Below are 23,207 nucleotides of genomic sequence, written 5' to 3'. Positions count from 1 at the left end.
TTTCTAAAAGTTCATCCCCCCTGCTTTTTTTCAAGATTTATTTTTTAAATGTTTATCTCCCTCTGCTTTTTTCAGGATTTATTTTCTAAATGTTTATATCCCCCTGCTTTTTTCAAGATTTATTTTCTAAATGTTTATATCCCCCTGCTTTTTTCAAGATTTATTTTCTAAGTGTTTATATCCCCCTGCTTTTTTCAAGATTTATTTTCTAAGTGTTTATCCCCCCTGCTTTTTTCAAGATTTATTTTCTAAGTGTTTATCCCCCCTGCTTTTTTCAAGATTTATTTTCTAAGTGTTTATCCCCCCTGCTTTTTTCAAGATTTATTTTCTAAGTGTTTATCCCCCCTGCTTTTTTCAAGATTTATTTTCTAAGTGTTTATCCCCCCTGCTTTTTTTAAAATTTATTTTCTAAGTGTTTATCCCCCCTGCTTTTTTTAAAATTTATTTTTTAAGTGTTTTGCTGTTTTTATTAATCTCCAGGTGAAGAATGTTTACATCAACTACTAAGTATGCTTATGTTCACTTGTAAATAAAAAAATGTTTTACTCAAATTGTGACTTGCATTTTTTGTTAGATAAAGACAAACATGTATACATTTGAAAGCTTTTATTTTGAAAAACTTGAATAAAATGAAGTAATTCCTCTAGTCACCAGCAGGAAATCTGGAAAAACAGGATGTCAGCTTTTATTTTGAAAAAGTTTGTAGATTGGTTCCCGCTGGTGGTCCAGCATCGTAAAAAATCGAATCTTCTCCACCCCCTGGTGGAGAAGATTCGAAAACTGAAAAAGGGGTGGTTAGTACAGTTAGTTGAAAAAATAATGAGAAGGGCTCACCTTTTATTTTGAAAAACTGAAGTAGTTCCTCTTGTCACCAGCAGGAAATCTGGAAAATAAAAGCTCCAGCTTTTATTTTGAAAAAGTTTGTAGATTGGTTCCCGCTGGTGGTCCAGCATCGTAAAAAATCGAATCTTCTCCACCCCCTGGTGGAGAAGATTCGAAAACTGAAAAAGGGGTGGTTAGTACAGTTAGTTGAAAAAATAATGAGAAGGGCTCACCTTTTATTTTGAAAAACTGAAGTAGTTCCTCTTGTCACCAGCAGGAAATCTGGAAAATAAAAGCTCCAGCTTTTATTTTGAAAAAGTTTGTAGATTGGTTCCCGTTGGTGGTCCAGCATCGTAAAAAATCAAATCTTCTCCACCCCCTGGTGGAATTCTGGAAAACAAAAAAAGGGGGTTAGTACACAAAGTTAGTTGAAAAAACAATGGGAAAGGCTTACCTTTTATTTTGAAAAATTAAGGTGTCTGAGGCTATCTGTTCATAGGCAGAAACCAGGTCCCTCTGGTGGATTCTGAAAAACAAGAAAAAGGGGTGAATACACAGAGTTAAATAAAAAAAACATTGAGAAGGACTCACCTTTTATTTTGAAAAACTTCATAGATTGGGGGCTCCTGAGCCTCTGTTCATAGGCAGAAACCAGGTCTCTCTGGTGGATTCTGAAAAGCAAAAAGTCAGTACACAGAGTTAAATTAAAAACAACATTTACAAGGTCTTACCTTTTATTTTGAAAAATGGGGGCATGAAACCTGGTCCCCTTTGGGTGGAATTCTGAAAAATAAAAATAAACATTCACACAGTCTTACCTTTTATTTTGGAAAAACCTCAGATATGCTCAGGCAGAACAAATCTACGAGTTTTTCCAAAATAAAAGGTAAGACCTTGGAAATGTATTTCAAAATTCCAGCCAAGGGGAGCAGGTTTCCTGCCTATGTCGAGATAGCCTCAGGCAGAACCGGTCCCGCTTGGGTGGATTCTGGAAAACAAAAAAAAGGTTAATACACAAAGTTAATTGAAAAAAAACTCAGATTGGTTCTGCCATGTGCCTGAGCCAATCTATAGATAGGCAGGAAACCAAAAAAAGAGTGAACGGACAATAGATTTAAGTACAGACTAGCACCGGATTTGACAAAACTACCTCCTACATTTAGCTTTTTACTATAAAACTTCAAAAGGCAATATTAGACAGTCTGCTATAGAGAATAAAAAACGATCAGTTTGTTTTCCTCCACAAAAATATATCAGGATCATGGTGGGAAATTTGAGAACACTGGACAAGGGCCTACAAGGTTAAAATAAATCCTACTTCTGCCTCAAGTTTTCAGTCAATTATTTTAAATCCATTCATTCTTAAAAAATAAATATACGAAGAGCTTGTTTTCCCAATATGTTTAAATGAGTCAAAAATGACACCTGCACTATTGTTAAATACATCTGTTTTGTCAAAACTAATGAAAGGGTCCAAGCCCTGGGGTCTTCAAAAAAGTTAAGGGGATGAAAGTTTATAATTTATTTATGTTCAGTTCCACTACATGGCAGTTTTTTGTTTGGAAGCTACTCCTTAACTTGCCACTACATTATTTTTATTTACTTTACTTCAAAAGGGATGAGCCTACTATCAGTTTATCATTTAACACAGCCATGTCTGGTCTACATTAACCGCGATGAACGAGGGATTACTGTTTATTCCTTACACATGCACTAATGGCATTTGTGTGGGTGACTTTTCCACGTTTTTTCAGCGCCATGTTCACTTTTCAATTATTTATTCTTCCCAAACGAAAGCTGTAGCATGGCTTTGATGGTATTTAACATCTGTCAAATGTCCTCCGTCGCCGAGGCGACATATCCCCTTCACGCAAGAGACTATTTGGACTGAGTTGAGGTAAAACTCTTGGATAGATCGCCAACTAAAATGCCAGGGAGATCTTTTTAACGAAAACAATTCCTCACTCTGCGCAAAACATCCTCCTCATGGCTATAATTGCCCCATTAAAATATTTCTCCTTGAAGATGTCATTTTTGCCACTACATTATTTTTATTTAATTTACTTCAAAAGGGATGAGCCTACTATCAGTTTTATTTAACACAGCCGGTCTACATTAACCGCGATAAACGAGGGATTACCGTTTATTCCTTACACATCCACTAATGGCATTTGTGTGGGTGACTTTTCCATGTTTTTTTGTTAGTTAAATATTTTTTGAATGTATCACAGCAAAGCCCTGAACACTAAACGCTGGCGTTTAAATATTACACGGATAGAGAAAACCGGAACTATTTAAAAATGACTCACTTTGTTATGGCGTCAACAAGCTGCTCCTTTCTGGTCGTTTTGGCCACATTCTTGATGTTTCGCAGCAATCTGTGCTCGCTGAGTGACTGAAACACACAATGGAATGATTTCTTTTTAAACAAGGAGCGATCGGTAAAGCAATGTAGCCTATTTGTTTGCAAACATTTTGCTGTCTGCATACACATGGGGCTACATCGCCTCAAAAATCACTCTTAAGAAGAGAACTGGGGGGTTCGAAATCCCCAAATGACAACAAACCAAATGTGCAGCATCGTTCTGTGACAACTTTGGCAGGATTTCGTCGGCAAATCGGCACTTTTGAGCTGCTCTGCAGTGCACGCACGTCCATCCTGCCTCCAGGCAGTATCAGCCATTTTGGAGTTTGACATCGGCTTTTTGAACTCTCGCCTCGGCCACGCCTATTAAGAAAGGACACATAGAATATATATATATTTTTTCATAATAACGTGCATTAGTCAGCATATGTTTGTGTAGAGGGGCTGTAAATGCTTTTTGATTGGACTTTAATACTTAAAAGGAAAAATACATTGTTTTCAGAATAACACGTATTAGTCAATGGGTGGGGCGAGGACGGGGCTATAAATACTTGTTGATTGGGCTTTCATACTTAAAAAATACATTATATTCATCCTAACGTCTGTGGGGGAAGCTGTAAATATTTTTTGGTTGGGCTTTAATCCTTTAAAATACAGTAGTATTGCACATTATGAACATTGTGATGAAATGCACTTTGGTGTTTGTTTTTTACTTCTAGACAATTAAATGATACCATCCTGAAGTCTAAACTTCTTTAATATTTGTATATAATGTCAAATAAAAAGAACATAGTGATCAATGTCATCAGCAAGCCATTTTATTGTTGTACAAAAGTCAATCATAACTTTCAGCCTTGTCTTTGCTTGTGTCTAGGATTCGTCTTGCAAAACACAAACAATCGGCCCCTTCGGTGCACAAAAAAACAGTCTTTGCAACGTTTCTTCAGGGCTGACTTTGTTTTCATTGCATTAGAGGGCTGGATGCAGGGAAGACCCTGACATTTCCCAAGCAGGGATGGTCTGGATGCACCATGATGGAGGCAGGTTGCACTGGGCGATGTTGTCGGATAAAGAGGTGATGCGTTGAAACTGTACAAGCATCGACGGGATGAGACTGCTGGTAAGTAGTTCCAGGTTAAGCGATTCATCCTGGTCACCTGCCGAGTCAAGGAGGCGGCCAAGTGTGTTAGGATGTAAGATGCCATTCAGTTGAGATCTGAAATAATAGTGAGAACATTTTATTTAACATTTATATGGAAATAGGAACACTGCGCCAATGCAAGAACATTCGCAAATCGTTGACAGTTCACGACCTTGTACTGCGATTACGAATAGCACCCACTAGCTCAATTTCGATAGATCTAAAAACGATCACATCAATTTTACACAAGCAACTACCTCGAGAAATAACATGGAACACCTTCAATTCGCTCGTCAGCGATTCGATTGGGGATATCAGCTTAAAATGTGTGTTTTGTTCACCACAACAAGACGGCCATGCAAGTAGCTGCACTCCAATGTGAATGGCTTCCCCTGTGCTAAAGGTTTACTTTGCCCTCTACTGTATCTTGCAGGGCTGGCTGTTTAATGTCAAATTAGCGATCAAACTGGAATTTTGCTTTCTTTTTAGAAATAACACTCATTTTAAAATAACAAAATAACGCATGAATTATTGTAAAGTAAATTAGAATGTTATATATGTAGTATATTCGAATTATTGTCATATGTACGTATGCCTTTGAGGCATAATTCAGGACACACTAAATGACGAAGTTTCCCGCAAAGCATTGTGGGAATTATAACTTGTTGTTACCAAGATGTCGTCCGCGGTCGCACGAGCCATGTCCTTCAGTAAAAATATTAAGACATTAATAAATTCATCGAAAATTGCTGTAATACCTGCACGCCGTTACAGTCTTGAGCTTTCTACCACTAGGGAGGCCATTACACACACTGGACAGGTACTTTTATTATAGCTTAGATCGTTATCATTCTCTATTACCTGCGTATGTGTTTATCAAACGACATCTACATTGCACGCCTGCATAAATTGTGCGTTGATGTATAAAAATACGTTTTATCTAAACGAAATGGATGCCAATTAGTGCATTTAAAGTGTTTTCCTTGCAGGTATACGATGCAAAAGACCCCAGGAAAGCCAGATTTGTTGGGAGACAAAAGGAGGTATTAAAGCTTATTAAAAATCTACTAAGTATTCGGTTATAAACTGTAAACGTGTGTGTTGATAGATCAGATTATAAAGAGGATCTTCCTGGAGGTTAAACATTTAGATCGGGAGGTTAAACATTTAGATCTATGTATACGATGGTTTGTTTCAATTTTTAAAAGTGCAAAATGTTTGTACCAGGTGAACAAGAATTGGGCAATCAAGTTAGTGGCTGAGGAACAAGTGTCCGACGTCGAAGCACGTGTTGTGTCATGTGATGGCGGTGGAGGAGCACTTGGTCATCCCAAAGTCTACATAAATCTGGTAAGAAATCCATTCATTCATTTTCCATATCACTTTTCATTACATGGTTTTGCTAAATATAATTGTGGTCAAATGTTAAGGATTCATCATTGGTCTCTGGTGACCTCTTTTTACATTTGAATTGTGATTTATCATCAAGCAATACATTTCTTCCTTCCCAATGAATGTTTACAGATATGTAATCTTATATAGTCATTTAAATTTCTTCAGTCGTGATGAGCCCCCCAAATGAATCTAGGTTCATTAGATATTCTGCTAAATCTACACAACTTGACTGCTGAGAAGACATTTTATTTTGAAAGTAGCCACCGAGGATAAATGTGAGTATTCAGATATTCTGGTTTTGTAGTTTTTTTCTTCTAAGGGTCTTAAGTGGGATGTATAAACTTGATTTAATGTATACAGTAATTTTAATTCATCTGTTTATCTTAATACATTATTCTAGTTAATTACAATTGCATATGATATATACCATTAATATTCTATTGTAACTACAATTGTTACCCATTCCATATTTCATTGCAAATGCTAATATTGGAATGGTATACATATTAACCATTTGTATCCATCTATTTTCAGGACAAAGACACCAAAGTGGGAACTTGTGGTTATTGTGGATTACAGTTCAAGCAAAAGCATCATCACTGAATCTATTTTTTTGCCTCATTGTACAAGTTGCCATATTGGTTAATAAATTATAAACAATGTGGTTCTGAGTGTGTTTGTTCACTCAAAACTTGATTCGTAGTTTAAGAAAAAAAATATTTTACCAGTCAAATTTATTGCAGTACTTTGTCCTTTTTTTTGCATACTTCCCTGCACATTTTACATTATGTTTCGTAGAGTACGTATGTGTCATGTAACTTATAGTTAGGTGTAGTCATGGTATCCAGCATAACGGTAAGAACATTTAATAAGATATTGTTGGCCAAAAGTGTTACTACTTGTATGTGAAAATAGCTTAGTGTACCTTTGGTATACTCCTATATACAAAGATATTCCTGAAACCGCATAATTTAAAAGGAAAATCTAGTTTCAACATTTTACCACAGGGTGTCAGCATTGACCGAGATGTTTGAATAGCACATTTGGCCAACATATTCTTTGACCTTTGAGCCTAACTGCTACTGATTTTAATAGAAAACACTTGATTATACTAACAAAATCCATGAAATGCAAAACTATGTATATGCATGTATGTATATATTTTACTGATGGTGTGAAATTTGACTTGATTTAACTAAGCAAAATATCCTAGCAGGAAGCCATGCATTTTTGGCAACAGGTGGGTACACAGGTTTACAGTTTTGAAAAAGTATTGTAATATTCTGCTTGTCACCATTCACCAATGGCATCTATATCTTAAATATTTAACTAAGTATTTCAAATCATTCAGGCCTATTGTACAGTATATTAGATCAGTTAATTGGGGTGTTCTCTTTGTCTTGCCAAATTCTACCAATTCTCTTTTTTATTGCATAACTTGGTGTGCTGGAAAGGATTGAAATTGTCATTATTCTAACTCCAAGACCATTTCAGTTTCTTAACTAATCTTCTTGGCAATGATGTGCATTTCTGCGTTCAAACTGCAGGACATCAGGGGCGGAAGATGAGACACGGCAGTGCGGAACAATGCATGTTTGAAGAATATCATATATATTTTTTATCAGACTTATTCTCCATAGACCTCTGCATGCCAAATTGGCGCGCACTAGCACTCCAGACAGCACTAGTCTGCTCTGTCCCCAGTGATGCAGCTGGTGGTACTGCATTTTCCACACCATAGAGCTCAGGTTGAAAGGAGGGGTGGGTTCAAAAAAAAGTAGTAGTAGTAGAGTAGCCAGGCTGATATAATTGGCCCCGAAGACTTGTGCAAGCCAAGCTTCTGCTTGTAGTTAACCTCATCTATAGTCAGGCGTCCGTGGATGAGTGACGGTGTAGGGAGGGGTGCATTGTTAAAAAATGAGGTGGGGAAGGTGGGGATGGTGGGAAATCCGGGTCCGTGTCGGTCTTGACTGCTTTCTGTAGTCAGAGGTTGGCGCCTGGTTGACTTGTGTGCAACGCCAGAGGCAACATTTTCAGATGAAACTGAGCATGTGAATTGCGCGCAATGAATAGCACTTACTTTTTCAGCGCCATGTTCACTTTTCAATTATTTAATCTTCCCAAACGAAAGCCGTAGCATGGCTTTGATGGTATTTAACATCTGTCAAATATCCTCTCACAATAATGTTGAAAATGTCCTTCGTCGCCGATGCGACGTATCCCACTTCACGCAAGAGACTATTTGAACTGACTTGAGGTAAAACTCTTGGATAGATCGCCAACTAAAATGCCAGGGAGATCTTTTTAACAAAAACAATTTCTCACTGCGCAAAACATCCTCCTCATGGCTATAATTGCCCCATTAAAATATTTCTCCTTGAAGATGTCATTTTTACAAAGCCCCGAGCTCATTACGGAGAGGCCTGCAGCCAATTATCTGAACCTGCCTGTCTGGTGACCGAGAAAAGAAGGGGGAAAAAATGGGGGTCTTTAGGCAGATCTAGGTGCAACCCCCTGCCCCTCTTCATATCCATGCTGATTGTACAAGGACACTAAACAAAAAATTGACCTTTGGTCATTGTCTTGAGGCCATGCCGCCAAGCTCTACTTTTGGAGTCAGGTGACAGAGCGGATGACCTTTTTAGCGTGGAAATAATGACTTGTTCTAGTGCCAGGAGCTCCGATTGCTGTCGGCGAGGCGCGAGTTGTGTGACAGATTTTGCAGAAAGCAGTTTGCATTGGGTGCTTTGAAAGTCCTGGAAAAACCAACCTGTGTGTTATTAGACACGAGAGATTGAGAGTTGTGGAAGTTTGTCAACCTGTACACACTTGGGAAGGGAAACGGGTATCTGACAGCTGTGGAAAAAAGTCATTTGTCAATATTTTACAGTGTGGTTAGAAAAGTGGGTCACCCCAGATATGTAAAGACATGAGTTTATTAGTACATCAACGTGGTTTAATAACTAGAATTAAGAATTGATGATAGTCTTGACTTATGTGTTTTTTTTTAAGTAGTAATCTTCCAAGCGCCTGTCCAAAATTGATTTTTTTTTAAATTACTACAACCCAAGATGTTAACCTGCACTATGAATCCAAAGACATATGGCAGGTATTGGTGCAGTGTGTAGGTTTCTACAGACGCTACAAACACTCCTCTATCTCCTCTCACACAACCATGCCCACTTTCCCCTTTAAACCGGGGGCCGGGACCGTCCCACCCCTCTAAGTTCCGCCCCTGAGCTCAGTATCTCACTCTCTAGGGACGCCATGTCATTCAAAGGCACAACATACACACACACATTTTACTGTACTTGTTTGCATGACTTCTCAAGTGAGATTTTTGGCTTGATTGCACTTCCCATAGAGAGTACATTCCCTTTTATTATTTTCCCTTTTTTTTTTTAAATGTAATAGTCTATCGCCATGTGAACACACAAAAGAAAATGTTTTTGGTCGGCGAGTTCACTTTGAGCAAAACGAAAACACACCAAAAAAAAGCAATTATCATTTGCCACTGTGTGATTCCCATCTTAATACACAAGAGGAGAGATGGTGTGAGACAGACAAGTAAACAGTGACTCGAACATTGCTCCACCTGTACAGCAACTTGCTATGTCTTAATCACATTTTATGGCCCAGGGAACTCGCTTTTTATGCCGGGGACGACTACTGATGGATTGTTTGTTTCCACAGCGGATCCAGGCAAGATGATGGACAACAAGAGGAGGCGGAGCTTACAAAAAAGTAGTAGAGAAGAAAAGGAAAAGATGCATAAGATGCATAAGCCAATCCTGGAGGAGGGGTGAAAGGTCAGTCAATAAACACATCACATTGTAATAGCCACAAATGTAATGAAAACTAGCAAATAGTTCAATTCTTTCCAATTTTATGGCAATTTTTTGTCCCAAATGCAAGTAGATGTTAAAGTAAGGTAAGTGCATGAGGAAAACTGTTTATTTTTTGATTGAAAATGATTTAATATTTGGACTGGAATCTTCTTTTTTTAACCTGGTGTGTTTTCAGATAGATTTTTAAGCCCCTTAAGTAATAAGTAAAAACACTTAGAGTATATTCTCAAGAGAAAACATCTGCCTTTGAATGTAGATGGTGAAAGCAAGTGCGCGCTCTCTTAGCTCTTAACCCCACTCACCAGAAGGTCAACTTCTCATCCCGATGCCATCCCATAGTCTTTAAGACTCTTCCATTCCTTTAAATTGTACAATTGCGAAAAGAAGGCGAAATAAAAAGCACACGTTATGGTTAAGATCTGTCCACGAGTTGGGGAAAAGAAAACTTCCCAAAATAAGAAGTCAGATGTCATTATTTATCATCTTACGTCTCATTTATTTATGAAGCAGAAAGAGAATGAAATTCTCGGATGAATTCCTCCTGAATTATTTAATGTGAAATGGTTAATTCCATACAAAGCCTGGGAAGATCCCTCCTCTGTTCTGATAAATACTTTATCACTGCTCCTAAATCGAAAACAGGAGAACAATGGTGGCGAGAAGACGTTATTTCGTGTCATTCTGCCTTTTTAAAAAACAATATTTTATCCGCTTATAGCACTAAATCTGACAGTCCTTTTACATCATACGTAAAGTAGACAGAACTTTGATAAGTTCCACGCGTTTCTTTGCATCGTGGCTAATTGTTTGTAGCGACAATCCACCGAAAGTGGGCACGTGCGGCCTTGGTGACGGTGGATTTAAGTTTTTTTTAGTTTAGCGGAAGGTTGCGTGGAATTCCCGGGATGCCAAAGTCAAAAGATGCCTAATGAAAGGGGACGCATGGCTGATTGCAGCTATATCTGGAGCTCGGTTGGAAGTGGCATCGATTTAACAATTTAGCAGCACCCTCCTCTGTGTGTTTCTATTAGTCACGGCTGAATACAATCCACTTCCCCCTTTCGCTCCCTTAAAGCACACTCTTGCTTAAAGTCGCCAGCACACACACATATGGCAGCCACCGAGGAATTGAGCACGATCGTATTGTTTTAGAGGATTTGAGAGACATAAGATGGTAACCTTGTATAAGGGCAGGTGACACACTACATCCTCATCGTTTATTCTAGTGATTGACTTTTTGTGGGGAAGATGAGCAAGACAGACTTTGCTAAAGTTAGTATGTGTGAAATAAATGTATGGCCGTCAGCATATAAATGGGATATGTTAGGATTTCTGTTTGTTGGAAATTCATAGAAAGGTCACACTGGTCATTTTGGTACAGTGGACAGGTGTCTCTTTTATGTTATTGATGGGTGAAACTGTGCTTGTTTTGAGTCAAAATATTTTTTTGTTTAACTTTGGTGGATTTTTGGTGTAAAAAGATTGTTTTATGATATATTGCACGTTTTTTTTTGGCTCTTGGATGAGCGTGTAGATAAATAAGCAAGACCATTTCAGAATTTATATTTTACAGTGAATCTTTGGAAAATATTGAGTTATAGGAAGTATTTTTTTAATGATCTCATTGCATTTTGATTATTGTGATAGGAATATGTGCGAAAACGTTCAGATTTCAATGTAAAAGTGTCTTCTTGAATCTTTTGGGTCATTGAGATAAGACATTTTTTGTCTGTGGATTCATTGTGCATTTTATGTTAGTGGTGATACACGACAACGAGGTGGATTTTGTGAGGATTTGTTTGGTCACAACATCTAAAAAATACAAAGTGGACAAGTCCAAGTAGCCTTCCAAAGTGATGATGCCGGGCTACTACAAGGATGTGGTCGATCTCACCAGTTCAAAAGCTTGCCCAGTTGTTCTGTTACTGGCCGACGTGTCGCTTAAACCTTTCCAGACGTCGGAGGTCTTAGACTGTTGGAACGGCGGGCCATGGAAAACTCCGTCCACCCACTCCCGTAGAGTGTCCACTGGTGATTCCTGCCTACGCTCCACTTTGGGTAGCGCCATGTTGGACGGAAAGCCGGGGGAGGAGGCCCCGGTCAAAAGCATGCATGGTGGGTATTGGGGCTCCGAGGCGGGATCCAGAGATGCGGCGGTGTGAGCGATGGACCAGATTTTGGGTTTGGCGTCCGCATCGTGCGCTTCTGGCATCGAATAGAAGGTCTGGTCTTGAAGCGCCGTGACTTTAGGGAAGTCCGATGGCGACAATCTGTCGGAGTTGTACGCGAGGTGACCGTGTGGATCGTTTGAATTGACTTTATTGTCCTCGGGTATGAATGGCGGCTTGGGTTCGCAGTCGGATGTGTCAGACTCTAGAAGGTCAAAGTCTTCCAGATCACTCTGCAGGTCTCCAGACTGTCCATCTGAGGAGGGAGGAGGGCGTCCATTTGTACCAAAGGACTGAAATTGAATTGATTTTTTGGGGCACTCACCTCGATGGTCTTTGTCCTCTTTAAGCGACTTCTCCGCGTCGTTACTGTCTTCATCGCGACCTCTGTCCTCTGAGCTTTTGCAAGCTCGTGGCGACCAGGTGACCTTGTTCTCCTTCTTCAGCCTCCGGCGAGCGTTGGCGAACCATGTGGACACCTGGGGAAATCATAGAATAGGCGTCAAGGAATGATGATTTGGATTTGGGTTTATGAAGCATTGCTGATGTTGTGTGTTAATATTTAAGGTTACGCTCACTTGGGTGAGGGTCATCCTGGTGATGATGGCCAGCATGATTTTTTCTCCTTTAGTGGGATAAGGGTTCTTTTGGTGCTCTTGCAGCCAGGCCTTCAGCGTACCCGTTGTTTCCCGGGTGGCATTTTTACGCCGTGAAGCTCCTTCCGAGGAGGAATAACTAAATCGTAGTCGAGAGAATTTTCATTTTTGTGAATAACAGAAAAATGTGGATATTGCCTACCAAATTTCTTTGGGTGTGCGCTTTAACAAACATTTTATATGTTCATCCATAGCGGTCAGTAGTGCTGTCAAACCTGGTTTCGAATAGTTTTTAAACACTTCTCAATTACTACAAGTTTAAATTGACTTAGACACTTAAAATAACCAACAGACAGACACAGTACTTTAGAGGGAAACTATTTTGCTGCACCTTTTAAATTGAGATTCTTTTCACTTCATAAAATAAGTAACCTTTTTAAAGTCAAATGCCTACTTACCCATATCTGTCATAAGAATAATGTCCAAATGTATATTCATAAGGATAATAACCCGGCGTGTGAGATGTCCCCGTATGTACAGAAGATTTAGTTTGCAACGTCCCCTGCAATTATAGTTAAGACACTTTTTTCAGTACTTGGCATCAACTGCAAAGCCGCATAACTTTTACTGAAACTCACCCTGGAGTAAAGCGAGGTGGGATCGCTCGCACAAGTATTGTAGTACCCTTGACGCTTTGGGTAAGGGCTGCACACCCCGATTCCTCCGCCAGGGGTGAGCTGGTGACCCGGGGAGCGTAGTGCCGGGTGGGACTGCGGGGATCCCGGCTCCAAGCAGCCGGCGAGATGGCTCGGGCTCATCAGAAACTTCCCAAGAACAAAACAATAGCAATCTTGATCATTTAGATTTTAGACCCACCCTCAAAACCATTAAATAGTCCCACTTCAAGTCCTTGTGACTTACCTGAGGCGGAGTGGAGTAGGAATATCCCAACTGGGAGTAAGCCATGGCAGCGAGATCAGATCAGATCATAGGGATGCCTTCAAAAAGCATCTGATGCCCTCCTCCGGAACCCCCTGAAAGAACTGTCACACGTCCAAAACTATTCGAACATGCTTTCAATTGAAAGTTTTAATATCACTTAGGCGCTTATAATCCAAAAGAGGTCGCTAACAGGCATTTACGCACCGCTTTCATTTTGCTAAAAGCGACTGCGAGAGTTTGGGAAAAGTCATTTCCTCTCTTTCCCGTCACCGAGTGACACACAAGAAGAAAACGGCGAGGAAGATCAAAAAAGCCAAAGCCAAGAAGCCCTGCGCGGAGCGCTCCTCCAATTTAAGCCGCGCCTGTGTGACGTCACTCGCTGCGTAGTGCGCGTCTCACGTGAAGATCGACGCGCTTCATTAATTCTCCTCATTCCAGCCTTTATTTATCAATTAAGGAGCATTGCCGACTCGCTCCGGGCGTCTTTTGAATGTCATCTATTCCCTTTTTTCCTGAAACGACTTAGGCTGGAGAGGGTGGAGGGGGGTGTGGTGGTCTACTTTGACAGCACTTTGACGCGAGATGATTGATGACTACAACCTGGTATTAACATAATCGCTTTGGCCCTGTAGTTGAGATAACTTGTCACCACGGAGAAATCTCCCTGTCATCAACTCATTCACCATTAGGGAGGGTGTTCAAGTCTCCCCCTATGTAAGCAAATTAATCAAAGAGTAAACAGCCGGCATTCCCTCGAGTAAGCACATTTGCCAAGTGAATGGCTTGTCATGTTTTAATGATAAAGCCTTAAACGTTTTTTTTAAAATCTCTTTTCAAATCAAATTCACACCCGACCGCGTTTTATTCACCACCACACGGGTCATCGTTTAGGAGATTGTTTACCCCTGGAGGTAAAACAAATTGCCCTGGTATTGGAGTTAGTTACTGTCTTATGATTTTACACTAGAAAAAGCTTTGAGGGAAACTTCATAAGAATTGGACGGATATTGAAGAGTCGAATGAAGCGAAAGGGAAAAGGGGGTGAAAGGACTAAATATTCCCAGTGCAACCAGAGTAAGGCAGGAACAACAAAGCCGCATCAGAAAACATCCTCGCCAGGGGAGAAGGGGGGGTGCCGGGTATGCATCTGTGTACCTTTTCTTGATTGACATTCCATTTGTCCCGCCAAAGGTGCTCATATAGCGAACACGTACTATCTGTCGACGCGCTCATCTGCGCTCAAAGACGGGAAATGAAGTTATCTCCACGCACAAAACATATGCCAGTCAAAGACAATAGCAATTTGTTTCGCCGTTGACAATGAACACGGCAAGAGTTGCGGGAGTACGGAGAGGGACAGCAATAGGCTGAATAAGATGATCAGGAGGGCCAGCTCTGTTCTGGGATTTCCTTTGGACTATGTGGAGGATGCTGACCAGGTTTCTGTCCATCATGGACAGCACCTCCCACACCCCGCATGAGTCTGTGGAGTCCCTCCAAAGCTCTTTCAGCAGTAGACTGCTGCACCCTCATTGCAGGAAGGAGCACTATGTGTATGTCTATATGTGCTTATATATATGTATGTGTATGTATATATATGTGCTTATATATATGTATGTGTATGTACATGTATATATATGTGCTTATATATGCATGTGTATGTATATGTAAATATATGTACTTATATATATGTATGTATATGTATATATGTGCTTATATGTGTGTATGTATATATGTGCTTATATATGTATATGTGTATATGTATGTGTATGTATATCTATATTTCAGCAACACGCTTATTTATTGATATATTTATGCATGTATTTACTTATAAACTTACTTATTAACTATCTATTTATGTCTAAACTGTCCATTCGTTTATCTTGCTTATATTTTATTTCCTCTCTTTTTTTGATTATTTAAAGAGTTACTTCTATATTCATATACGGCGTCTTTATAAATTCATGGACGTCCCCCCCCCCCCCAAGTAAGTATATGTATCTATATTTCGTAGGGGGGCCCTGCGTTCGTTAGACCGTGATTGGATCTTTTTGATCGCGCTCCCCTCGCATCAATCATTCATTTGAAAATGCTCCGTGAAAGAGGAGGACGGGGGGGAAAGTGCATTCTTTTTCTAGCCTTCACGCATTCGGCGCCAGCTATTATGCAGGAGGTGGGACAATGGGGTTAATGATAGAAGCGTGTTAATGTGAGAGGAGGGCAGTGTGCAGGTTGTTTATGGGAAAGGCCCAAACAACTCCAATCACAAGTTCCTTCCATCACAAAAGCGCCGCATTTGAATATTTTCCAGCCTAAAGACGGAAAGCTATGCAATTTTAATCTGGGTTTAACACGTAGATGCTTTTGCTCTCATCTTGGAAATACGTTCGAGCCGGACGAGATTGTTTTTTGGGGGAGGATTCTGGAAATAGATTCAATTTTAAATAAGGTTAACTCATAGGAAAAGATCCAATTTAGTGTGATCAGATGGAGTTTTCATCTCCAAAATTAACATTTGCGTCTGCTGACTTTTTCTAACTGAGCATTATTTTTCTTTTCAAACTTTTCTTTGCAACACAAACTGCTAGAATAACGTTTTAAAAGGGAGAATTGCTTCACTTTTTGACCAAAATGTTAGCAACAAACAGTACTGGTATTTTAATTATTGTTGCTTTGTATTTAACATTTCATTCCGATCAAAAGAACTCATAGAAAATGCATTTTAGTATTTTTCAGAGTCCCTTTGACCTTCCGCTCAAGATTTTTTTGTAGTCACACATTTTTCCCTTTGTTCCTCACATAAGTTGTTGCTTGAAGGTTTTGTCACTTGACCATCCACATGATGTTTTTGTGTTATTTTATTTTTTGGGGGGTAGGGGTTGTTGTCATAGAAGCTTTGCTCCACTCATACTCACTTATTATTCTTGTTTTGTTTTTTTCTCTCAGTTGATTGTCGTCACCCTTATTTGATGACCTGGCTTAACATCTGACTCATCTTTGCTGTTCTAACAAAGTGAGAGTTGTTCATTGACTGCAAGTGACCAAGTAGCACACGAATGGTAATTCATCTCTTGCTTCTAAGATAAATCATATGATTGTAAACAATCATCACTTGTTTTTGACCAATTAGTGTATTCAAAGTTGTTTATGGATTTGGTTTGGAGGTGTGGTTTGGTTTTTAGGACCGTGTAGGGTTTAAGTGGAATGAAAACGCTATTATTCTATATATATGTACATTATAAATATCCTCAGCAGACAAGTGGAATGTGACAGAAACAAAGGACAATTTATAATGCATTATTTTCTATTTGTTGCAAAAAGACAAACTTGCATCAAAAAATGTATTAAGTTTTTTCTTACATTCCATTGACCATTGCTGACAAGTCAATAGAATCCCATTTTTTTGGTCCGCCCTCATTCCCGGTGCAGTTTATTTGACATTTTGCCTATCTTATACTCATATTTTTAGACCAGTAAAATAATGAGTACAAAGAAAAAATGTTCAGCAATAATGTGCCAGAAAATCACAAACAAGCCAGCTAAAATGTATCAAATACCTCAATTTTCTATATAAGTTTATTGATATCAATCCATTGAAATAGATTTTATATTCATAACTGTTAATAGTAGTTGCTGCGGACCAATAGAAACCATAGTTTAGATCCAATCCGATCCTAAAACCAAATGGGATACTGTCCAATAGTCCCAAAATATATATAAGTATGGCATTGTAACATGACTATTCTGGTTAGACTCAACGGAATCCACACAAAAAAATAAGACTGCGACACTATCTGACCACTGAGACCTTCCTATAGTTCTTTTTTTTTTAATATTTTTTTTAGCCCTGGTCCTCATGGAAGCAGTTGAGATGCTGAACGGTCTAAATGCCATGGCTTTTCCTCATCAATGATGTAGCATAGGGGAAGAGAGACAAGCTAACCCTCTTAGCCACTGCGCCCCGCGTTAGTGTGTGTATGTGTGAGAAAGACGAAAAGTGAGACAGACACAGGCAGAGAGGGAGGTTTAGGCTACAGGCAGCTCTTAAGTGTGCACGCCGTTTGCGTTGAACCCTGGGAGGACAGTCATATTCCTCCCCATCACTTCCACTTCATTACTTGTGCAGCCCACATCCATTATTTAGTCCAAGTCTACAGGGACCAATACAGCCATTAACAAACATTTAAGTCCACGTCGGCTTCCAATGATCCGCCATTGATCTATCACCTTTCATTTGTATTTTTTTTTGCTAATTGTTGTTCATTGAAATCTTACTTTCAGTGTCAGGTTTTATTATTTTTTCTGAATAGTTCTGTTATTGTTTGTTTCATGGTTAAATATCTAAATATAAAAAAAGTATTATTCAAACTAAATTGATGAAAACATATTTGCAATATTAACTATGGTGCACAATAACTTATTGGGCACCATACTTAAGAGTATAAATCTGTTTTTATCAATTTATTTTGAATAATATTGTTTTTATATTTAGATATTTTTCTGTGTATTCCTGGTTTTATTCATTTGAAGGTGATTTTCTAATTTTTTTTCAGGTCAATCATTTAATACATGGTATAACATTAAATGAATAAATGTTAATGGAAATAACATTTATTTATTTAATGTCATAGCATGTATTAAATGAATGACCTGAAAAAAATGTTAGAAAATCACATTCAAATGAATAAAACCAGAAATACACCACAGTTATGACCCCAACTAACCCTCTAAAATTGATTTATTAATTTTAATGTCATAGTACTTTAGTGAGCATCGACATTACTCCACATATTTAGTGTAATTTCTCATTGTATACAAACATCCCTCAGCTCTGGAAGAGTACTTGTAGTATTTAGAGCTCAAGCGCCACCAAGCGGTTGTTATAAATAATGCTACACACTTTGCGTGCATGTGGGGGGTGATTGCGTGCACGCGTGTTGGCCTCAGGCACAAGTAGGTTCAATTGCAGTTGTTATTGAGCTGAGGTCAAGAGATCACAGTTCTTTTTCTGACCGAGCGAGCGCAAAACACTGGCCCGCTTGTTTCTTTTGGCGTGGATGCGGTTGCGGATTTCACGTCAAGCGTCTTTGAGGCCTCGCTGGGCTCCAGGCCACCAACAGCGTTGACTTCTGAAAGAGACCAAAATCTCTCGACGCCTTTCCCACTGATCATCTGTTTGTCAAATGTCCCACTTTACAGCAGCATGCCGTGTCCTATCCCCCGATTGGCCATTTCCCACGAGCCCCGGTGGCGCACGCCAAACCCGATCACGTGGCATCAAACGTTACCTCCGTACGTATCAATCCCGAGCGAGCGCTCCAAAAAGCCGGGGCCGACCGACGGGGGTTGAACGCCATCGCAGTCGATTAAGTGCCTCAGACGGGCCCGGTGGGAACTGAACCGCCAGTTTTCTGTGTCCACTCCAATCACGTCAGTAATAGAGAGGCGGGTAAGCATCTGTGACAGCGGGAAACCAGATCTCCGCGGCCCCCCCCCCCCCCCCTCAGTCTGCGTGCAAGTGTGTGGCTTGCAGATAAACAGTTGGCAGGTGTGCCCATACCCCCCCTGCGCACCCCCAGTGCAAGTGTAGGCGCACACATCCAGAGTCATGCGAGTCCTCCTTCATCTGCCCCAGTCATTTAGGCTAATAGAGCTTAATGGGGTTTATTAACCCCTGTCTATCTTAGACACATACACACACAGATTTATGTGTGTGTGTGTTTGTATGGCTTGTAAACAGAGAGTTTGACGGTGTGTGCCTTTTTGTGTGTCATTCATCTTTTGTTCCGCTGTATGTGACCCTTGGAGTTATCGGAAGGGAAGACTAAAGATTTTTTGATGCACAGCGTATTTATATCTTGATATATACACGATACAGTCTGTCAACGTTGTAATCAGTTTGTACGCCCAACTAAGGTGGATTTGTAATCTTGTGTATTGCTACTAACTGGATTTGTTCTGTGCATTTTGGCTGGATTTTGCGGCAAAAATGTTTTTCATCATTTTTCATGTCTTCCATTCCAATCAGCGTTTTCACAACAATCCCTTAAAATAAATCATACGTACGAATTGTTAAAGCTGGGCCAGTAGAGGGCACGTGCACACTTTGTGACAACCTTTGGCCTGTTGTAGCACACTAGTTTGTTGTGATGAGTACTAGCCCCAAAGAAACATGCAAATGATAATTGAATTGAATTATATCTTCCCACTAATTCAACACTGTCAGGCGATTTTGAAAGAATTACCAAAATAATCTTCACTGTTCCCAACTTGCTGAAAGGAGCCATCGATCTGAAAAGTAAAGCACCCCCTGACCCCTTCCCATGTGTTTTTTTTTTGCCTCAGATTATGGCCTTGAATAGATAAGAAAAGACTTATCACTCTCTTTCTCTATCACAGTATTTGCTATGTGTATTTCTCGCAGCTGCAGGCTAACAAAAAAGCTCCGGCTAGGAAGCCGCAGCCTGTAAACTTGCGCATTGTGGCCCTTGTTGAATTACCCATGAGTTGTGATACTTTGCCTTTATGCTAAACGCTTAATTCCACTAATCCCCACGGAGGAACAGTGAATGGCACAAATTCCCTATGATATCGTGTCTAGGCTAAACATTTGCTCACTTATGTATACACATGAATACAATTGGATACAGAAATTATTCTTTTGTCAATAATACAACAGATTTAACCCGGCGCCCCGCTTATCCCGCAACGACATGGCAAATTTACGAGATGGCAAACCATAATCAAACACGTTTCTTTAAATGTGGGTCTTTTTCTATTGGAAAAATGATACTTGAAATGTCAATCAAATGCCCACTCTATTAACTACGATGTTTATTATCTCTTCAGCTGGACCTTTTGACACCGTGTCGGCCTTTTCTTCTGCCGGCCCCTGGAGGTCGACTTCTGTAAAAGCTTTTTTGCAATCAAACCGGGTCTCTCTCTCTCTAACAACCCCCCCATCTTTTTCCTTGTTTCTGCACCCTCGCACCGAGCGGTTCCTCATCCCGCCGCCATTCCCCGCCCCTGCCCGTGCCTTTCTGCCGAGCCGCCCCTCTCAGCGGGGCTACCTAGCCCCCAACTTGTCTACATTTACCCCCCGGGTCGGTTGACCAATGAGGCCATTGCCCGGCGAGTCCCTCCTTTTAGCCCCTCGCCATTCACCCCGAGTGGGCCGTGTGCTCTCTGTTTTCATGACCTTCGACCCCGGACCATGGTAACAGTGGCAGGAATGTCAGGAGTGATTGGCAGGATAAAGAATGCGGCTCTTCTCTCTCTCTCTCTCTCTCTCTCTTGCGCACAAGCGGATTTGAGACACTTTGAGGGGAGAACAATGGCGGATTTGGGCTTGATTGGATCACAGATGAGCTGACGACTGTCAAAAGAGCACCTCGTCATCGTATAAGCCCGATTATCTCCTCGCTAGCCAAGAGAGGAAAGGTTGGCGGTGCTTAACGGGCGCTGGGGCGTACCGGGGAACTCGCTCCCATGCGGAGAGACCCTAAAAGGGGGGATAGAGCCAACGTCACACGAGGTCTAGTCTACCGGGGTTCTTTAACAAATCCATTCAGTGGCCTATATGGGGGCCCTCTCATACATGTGGCTACTATATAGTCGACGCAGGGTGGGAGAGCGAGGAGGCCGGCATTGTTCCGTCCGTGACCATCCCATCAACGGCCAGAGAAAGGAAACGAGGGAAAGATACGGGCTGAGTAGGCCGTGCTGACAGAAAAGAGCAGTGGGACAGGAGAATCAAAGACAAATCCCTTCTATAATCTGCCTCTTTAATAGGGATTAGAATTCACCAAAGAGCCTATATACGAATACTAAAGCGCCAATGAAGACTTCATTCACACTGAGAGTTTCAGGGGCTCGCAACGCTCCCCCCCCACCCCCCAAAAAAAACTCCGTAGAGAATGCTCCCATTGCGAGAGAGAGTGTGTTGTTGGTGTTGTTTTTTTTTCTTCTCGTTCCTTCCCAGCATGCATCACTTCTGAAAAGTTTGGGCGCAGGTTGGATGAGAAACAAGTGCCATCTCGTGTGAACTTGAGGAAGTTTTTTCTCGCAGCGCCAGCCAAGAAATACGAATCAAAATATTGGATCTGCTCACTTTTTTTTGTTTGTTTATTGTGCCTCCTTTCATAGTGCATGTTGTTGTTTTTTTGGACATGCTGTGTAAATGATGAAAGACTGCTTTGATGGGATGTTCAGCACCATCACGCAAAGCACTCACTGATATCCAAGTTTGAAAGAATAACATATTGTTTGAGTTCCTGCAAGGACAGCCAGACATTCGCTCGATCTGGCCGGTCGGCCGGCCGGCAAGCGCAAAAAAAAAAACAGAGAAGAAGATAGTAAAAGGGAGCGGCTAATATTCTCCTCGGCCGTGCCGATGGCAGTCTGTCAGATTTGGCAGAGGAAGTGAAAATGGCCTCAAGTGCCTGGCCTCCTTCCATCTTGTTCCTACATCAATGACAGCTCTCAGCGTTGCTCTCCACAGAACGCCAGGGGTGGGCGGGGCTGCTTATTATCGCTTGTCTTTTCTGATCCAATCTCTCATTGTGCATTGATTTGATGGATCTATAAAGTGTGTGTGTGTGGGGGGGATAAAATAAATGTCAACTTCTTTACCCGTGACCAAAGTCGTGTTTGCTCTCATGAGAGGGCGTCAATGGCACCTCGATAAGACTTATTAAGTGAGTGTGTTATGTCTCCTCAAAGACACTAAATATCGTATGGTATTTACTTGCTACCCGTGAGATTTACTTGGCATTTTTTCAAGAAATTGCAGTAACTACTCGTTTCAATTCCTTATCGGAGATTTTTGCAACTACTTACATATTTCTTCATTCTTTCACAGACTGGAAAACGGTCAGCTGACTGATTCTGACCAAAAACTCAGACATTTGTCCAACTAGCATCTTAAAAAGATACCCAAGCCACTTCTTTTGGCTCCTATCAATTGGAAGAAAAAAACAGAATCCCAATTCTGCACTCTTCTCAGACCCAACCCTGCTAAAGGTAAGTCCTGGCGACCATTCGGGCTTGTGTACCTATCAAAAATCCCTGACAAAATGTTCCCCGATTCCTACTTTTCAAATATTTCCCTGCTATTACACATGACGTAAATTCATTTGGGCGCCACATCGTTTTGCACGCTTATACAAGAGGGTCTTTATGGGGCCCTCGAGGCACATCTAGCCCTCCCCCCAAATCACGAGGCATGCACGAATCCGAGTAGAAGCCCCGGCTTTTATGCTTGACAGCTCTAAGACCCCCTACCTCGCTCTATCTTTCTCTCTACCCCCGCTATTGGAGGGCCTTGAACGTCAAAAGATGAGGTGGAGTGACACACAAGCCACCGGGCCCGCGACACCCCCCTGAGCTGTTTTGCCCCCCCGCCGGCCGTTGGCCTTTGCCGTCTTCTGATCCATATTTCAGAGGTATAGCTGCGGTGCCACCGAGGGGGCGTAATCCAACATTAAAGTGGGGGGAAAAAAGGCATGAGTCCGTTAGGCCCTGGAAATCTTCCATTTAAATTTCCGTGGCGTTTGCCGGGACGTCCAAATGGCGGCTTTAAAGTCTTTCAATTTTGGCCGGAGGAGAGCTTTTTTTGGGGGGGACTTTTCTTGCGAGGAGGGGTCACCGCCAGATGGTTTTGGTTGGCGTCCGTGCGAAGCTAATACGTGATCAAAAATAAGCCGGTAAATATGTTAAAACATTTGTTTAGAATCCGTACAATTAAATTGAAGCTGTCGCGAGAATTACAATGACAAATATTTAACTTTTCATTAAATATAAGTATTTTTTGTATATTTGATTTGGGCCTATTTCCATCCACACACACACACATAGAAATTTGACTTGAACAGATAGAAGACCAAGACTTGTTTTTTCAATAATAAATGACTATAATGACATTTATTTAGT

At 40.8% G+C, this 23,207-nt stretch overlaps 2 protein-coding genes and 1 long non-coding RNA gene across 6 annotated transcripts; 1 reads left to right on the top strand and 2 right to left on the bottom strand.

Moving 5' to 3' along the window:
- Positions 1–649: 649 nt before the first annotated feature.
- LOC144214954 (uncharacterized) lies at positions 650–3,512 on the bottom strand. Of its 3 annotated transcripts, XR_013330307.1 has the most exons (9): positions 3,390–3,512; positions 3,132–3,217; positions 1,716–1,810; positions 1,554–1,605; positions 1,414–1,493; positions 1,277–1,348; positions 1,056–1,212; positions 835–1,001; positions 650–780 (listed from the first exon to the last, which is right to left on the bottom strand). It is a non-coding gene; the product is annotated as an uncharacterized LOC144214954 (long non-coding RNA). The 3 variants fall into 3 exon arrangements; XR_013330306.1 differs by having other exon boundaries at positions 1,554–1,810; XR_013330308.1 differs by having other exon boundaries at positions 1,056–1,201; positions 1,554–1,810.
- A 1,455-nt stretch (positions 3,513–4,967) lies between these two features.
- On the top strand, positions 4,968–16,336 carry ndufs6 (NADH:ubiquinone oxidoreductase subunit S6). Of its 2 annotated transcripts, XR_013330259.1 has the most exons (5): positions 4,968–5,148; positions 5,318–5,371; positions 5,556–5,678; positions 9,417–9,532; positions 16,224–16,336. XR_013330259.1 is itself a non-coding variant. In XM_077743159.1 (4 exons), the coding sequence occupies exons 1-4, from the start codon at positions 5,005–5,007 to the stop codon at positions 6,324–6,326; spliced, it is 390 nt and encodes a 129-aa protein (XP_077599285.1). In that variant the 5' UTR covers positions 4,968–5,004; the 3' UTR covers positions 6,327–6,387. The 2 variants fall into 2 exon arrangements, 1 of the variants encoding a protein (XP_077599285.1); XM_077743159.1 differs by lacking the exons at positions 9,417–9,532; positions 16,224–16,336 and adding an exon at positions 6,258–6,387.
- On the bottom strand, positions 9,806–13,615 carry irx4b (iroquois homeobox 4b). Its single transcript, XM_077743573.1, has 6 exons — positions 13,257–13,615; positions 12,974–13,159; positions 12,794–12,897; positions 12,318–12,474; positions 12,065–12,218; positions 9,806–11,995 (listed from the first exon to the last, which is right to left on the bottom strand). Exons 1-6 carry the CDS (start codon positions 13,299–13,301, stop codon positions 11,442–11,444), a joined length of 1,200 nt encoding a protein of 399 aa, XP_077599699.1. The 5' UTR covers positions 13,302–13,615; the 3' UTR covers positions 9,806–11,441.
- Positions 16,337–23,207: the final 6,871 nt, after the last annotated feature.

Source organism: Stigmatopora nigra, chromosome 21 (genome assembly GCF_051989575.1).
Source record: "Stigmatopora nigra isolate UIUO_SnigA chromosome 21, RoL_Snig_1.1, whole genome shotgun sequence".
Classification (NCBI taxonomy): Eukaryota; Metazoa; Chordata; class Actinopteri; order Syngnathiformes; family Syngnathidae; genus Stigmatopora; species Stigmatopora nigra.
Note: the sequence above shows the minus strand (reverse complement) of the source record. Positions and strands in the feature narration are given on the sequence as shown.

What these genes read in the sequence shown, in the direction of transcription:
- ndufs6 (XM_077743159.1), top strand. Translation starts at nt 5,005, where the DNA reads ATGTCGTCCGCGGTCGCACGAGCCATGTCCTTCAGTAAAAATATTAAG. An exon ending in TTGTTGGGAGACAAAAGGAG is followed by an intron (nt 5,372 to 5,555) that starts GTATTAAAGCTT and finishes TGTTTGTACCAG; the next exon opens with GTGAACAAGAATTGGGCAAT. An exon ending in CCAAAGTCTACATAAATCTG is followed by an intron (nt 5,679 to 6,257) that starts GTAAGAAATCCA and finishes ATCTATTTTCAG; the next exon opens with GACAAAGACACCAAAGTGGG.
- irx4b (XM_077743573.1), bottom strand. Translation starts at nt 13,301, where the DNA reads ATGGCTTACTCCCAGTTGGGATATTCCTACTCCACTCCGCCTCAG. An exon ending in TATTCTTATGACAGATATGG is followed by an intron (nt 12,475 to 12,793) that starts GTAAGTAGGCAT and finishes ACTACGATTTAG; the next exon opens with TTATTCCTCCTCGGAAGGAG. An exon ending in CCAGGATGACCCTCACCCAA is followed by an intron (nt 12,219 to 12,317) that starts GTGAGCGTAACC and finishes TGATTTCCCCAG; the next exon opens with GTGTCCACATGGTTCGCCAA.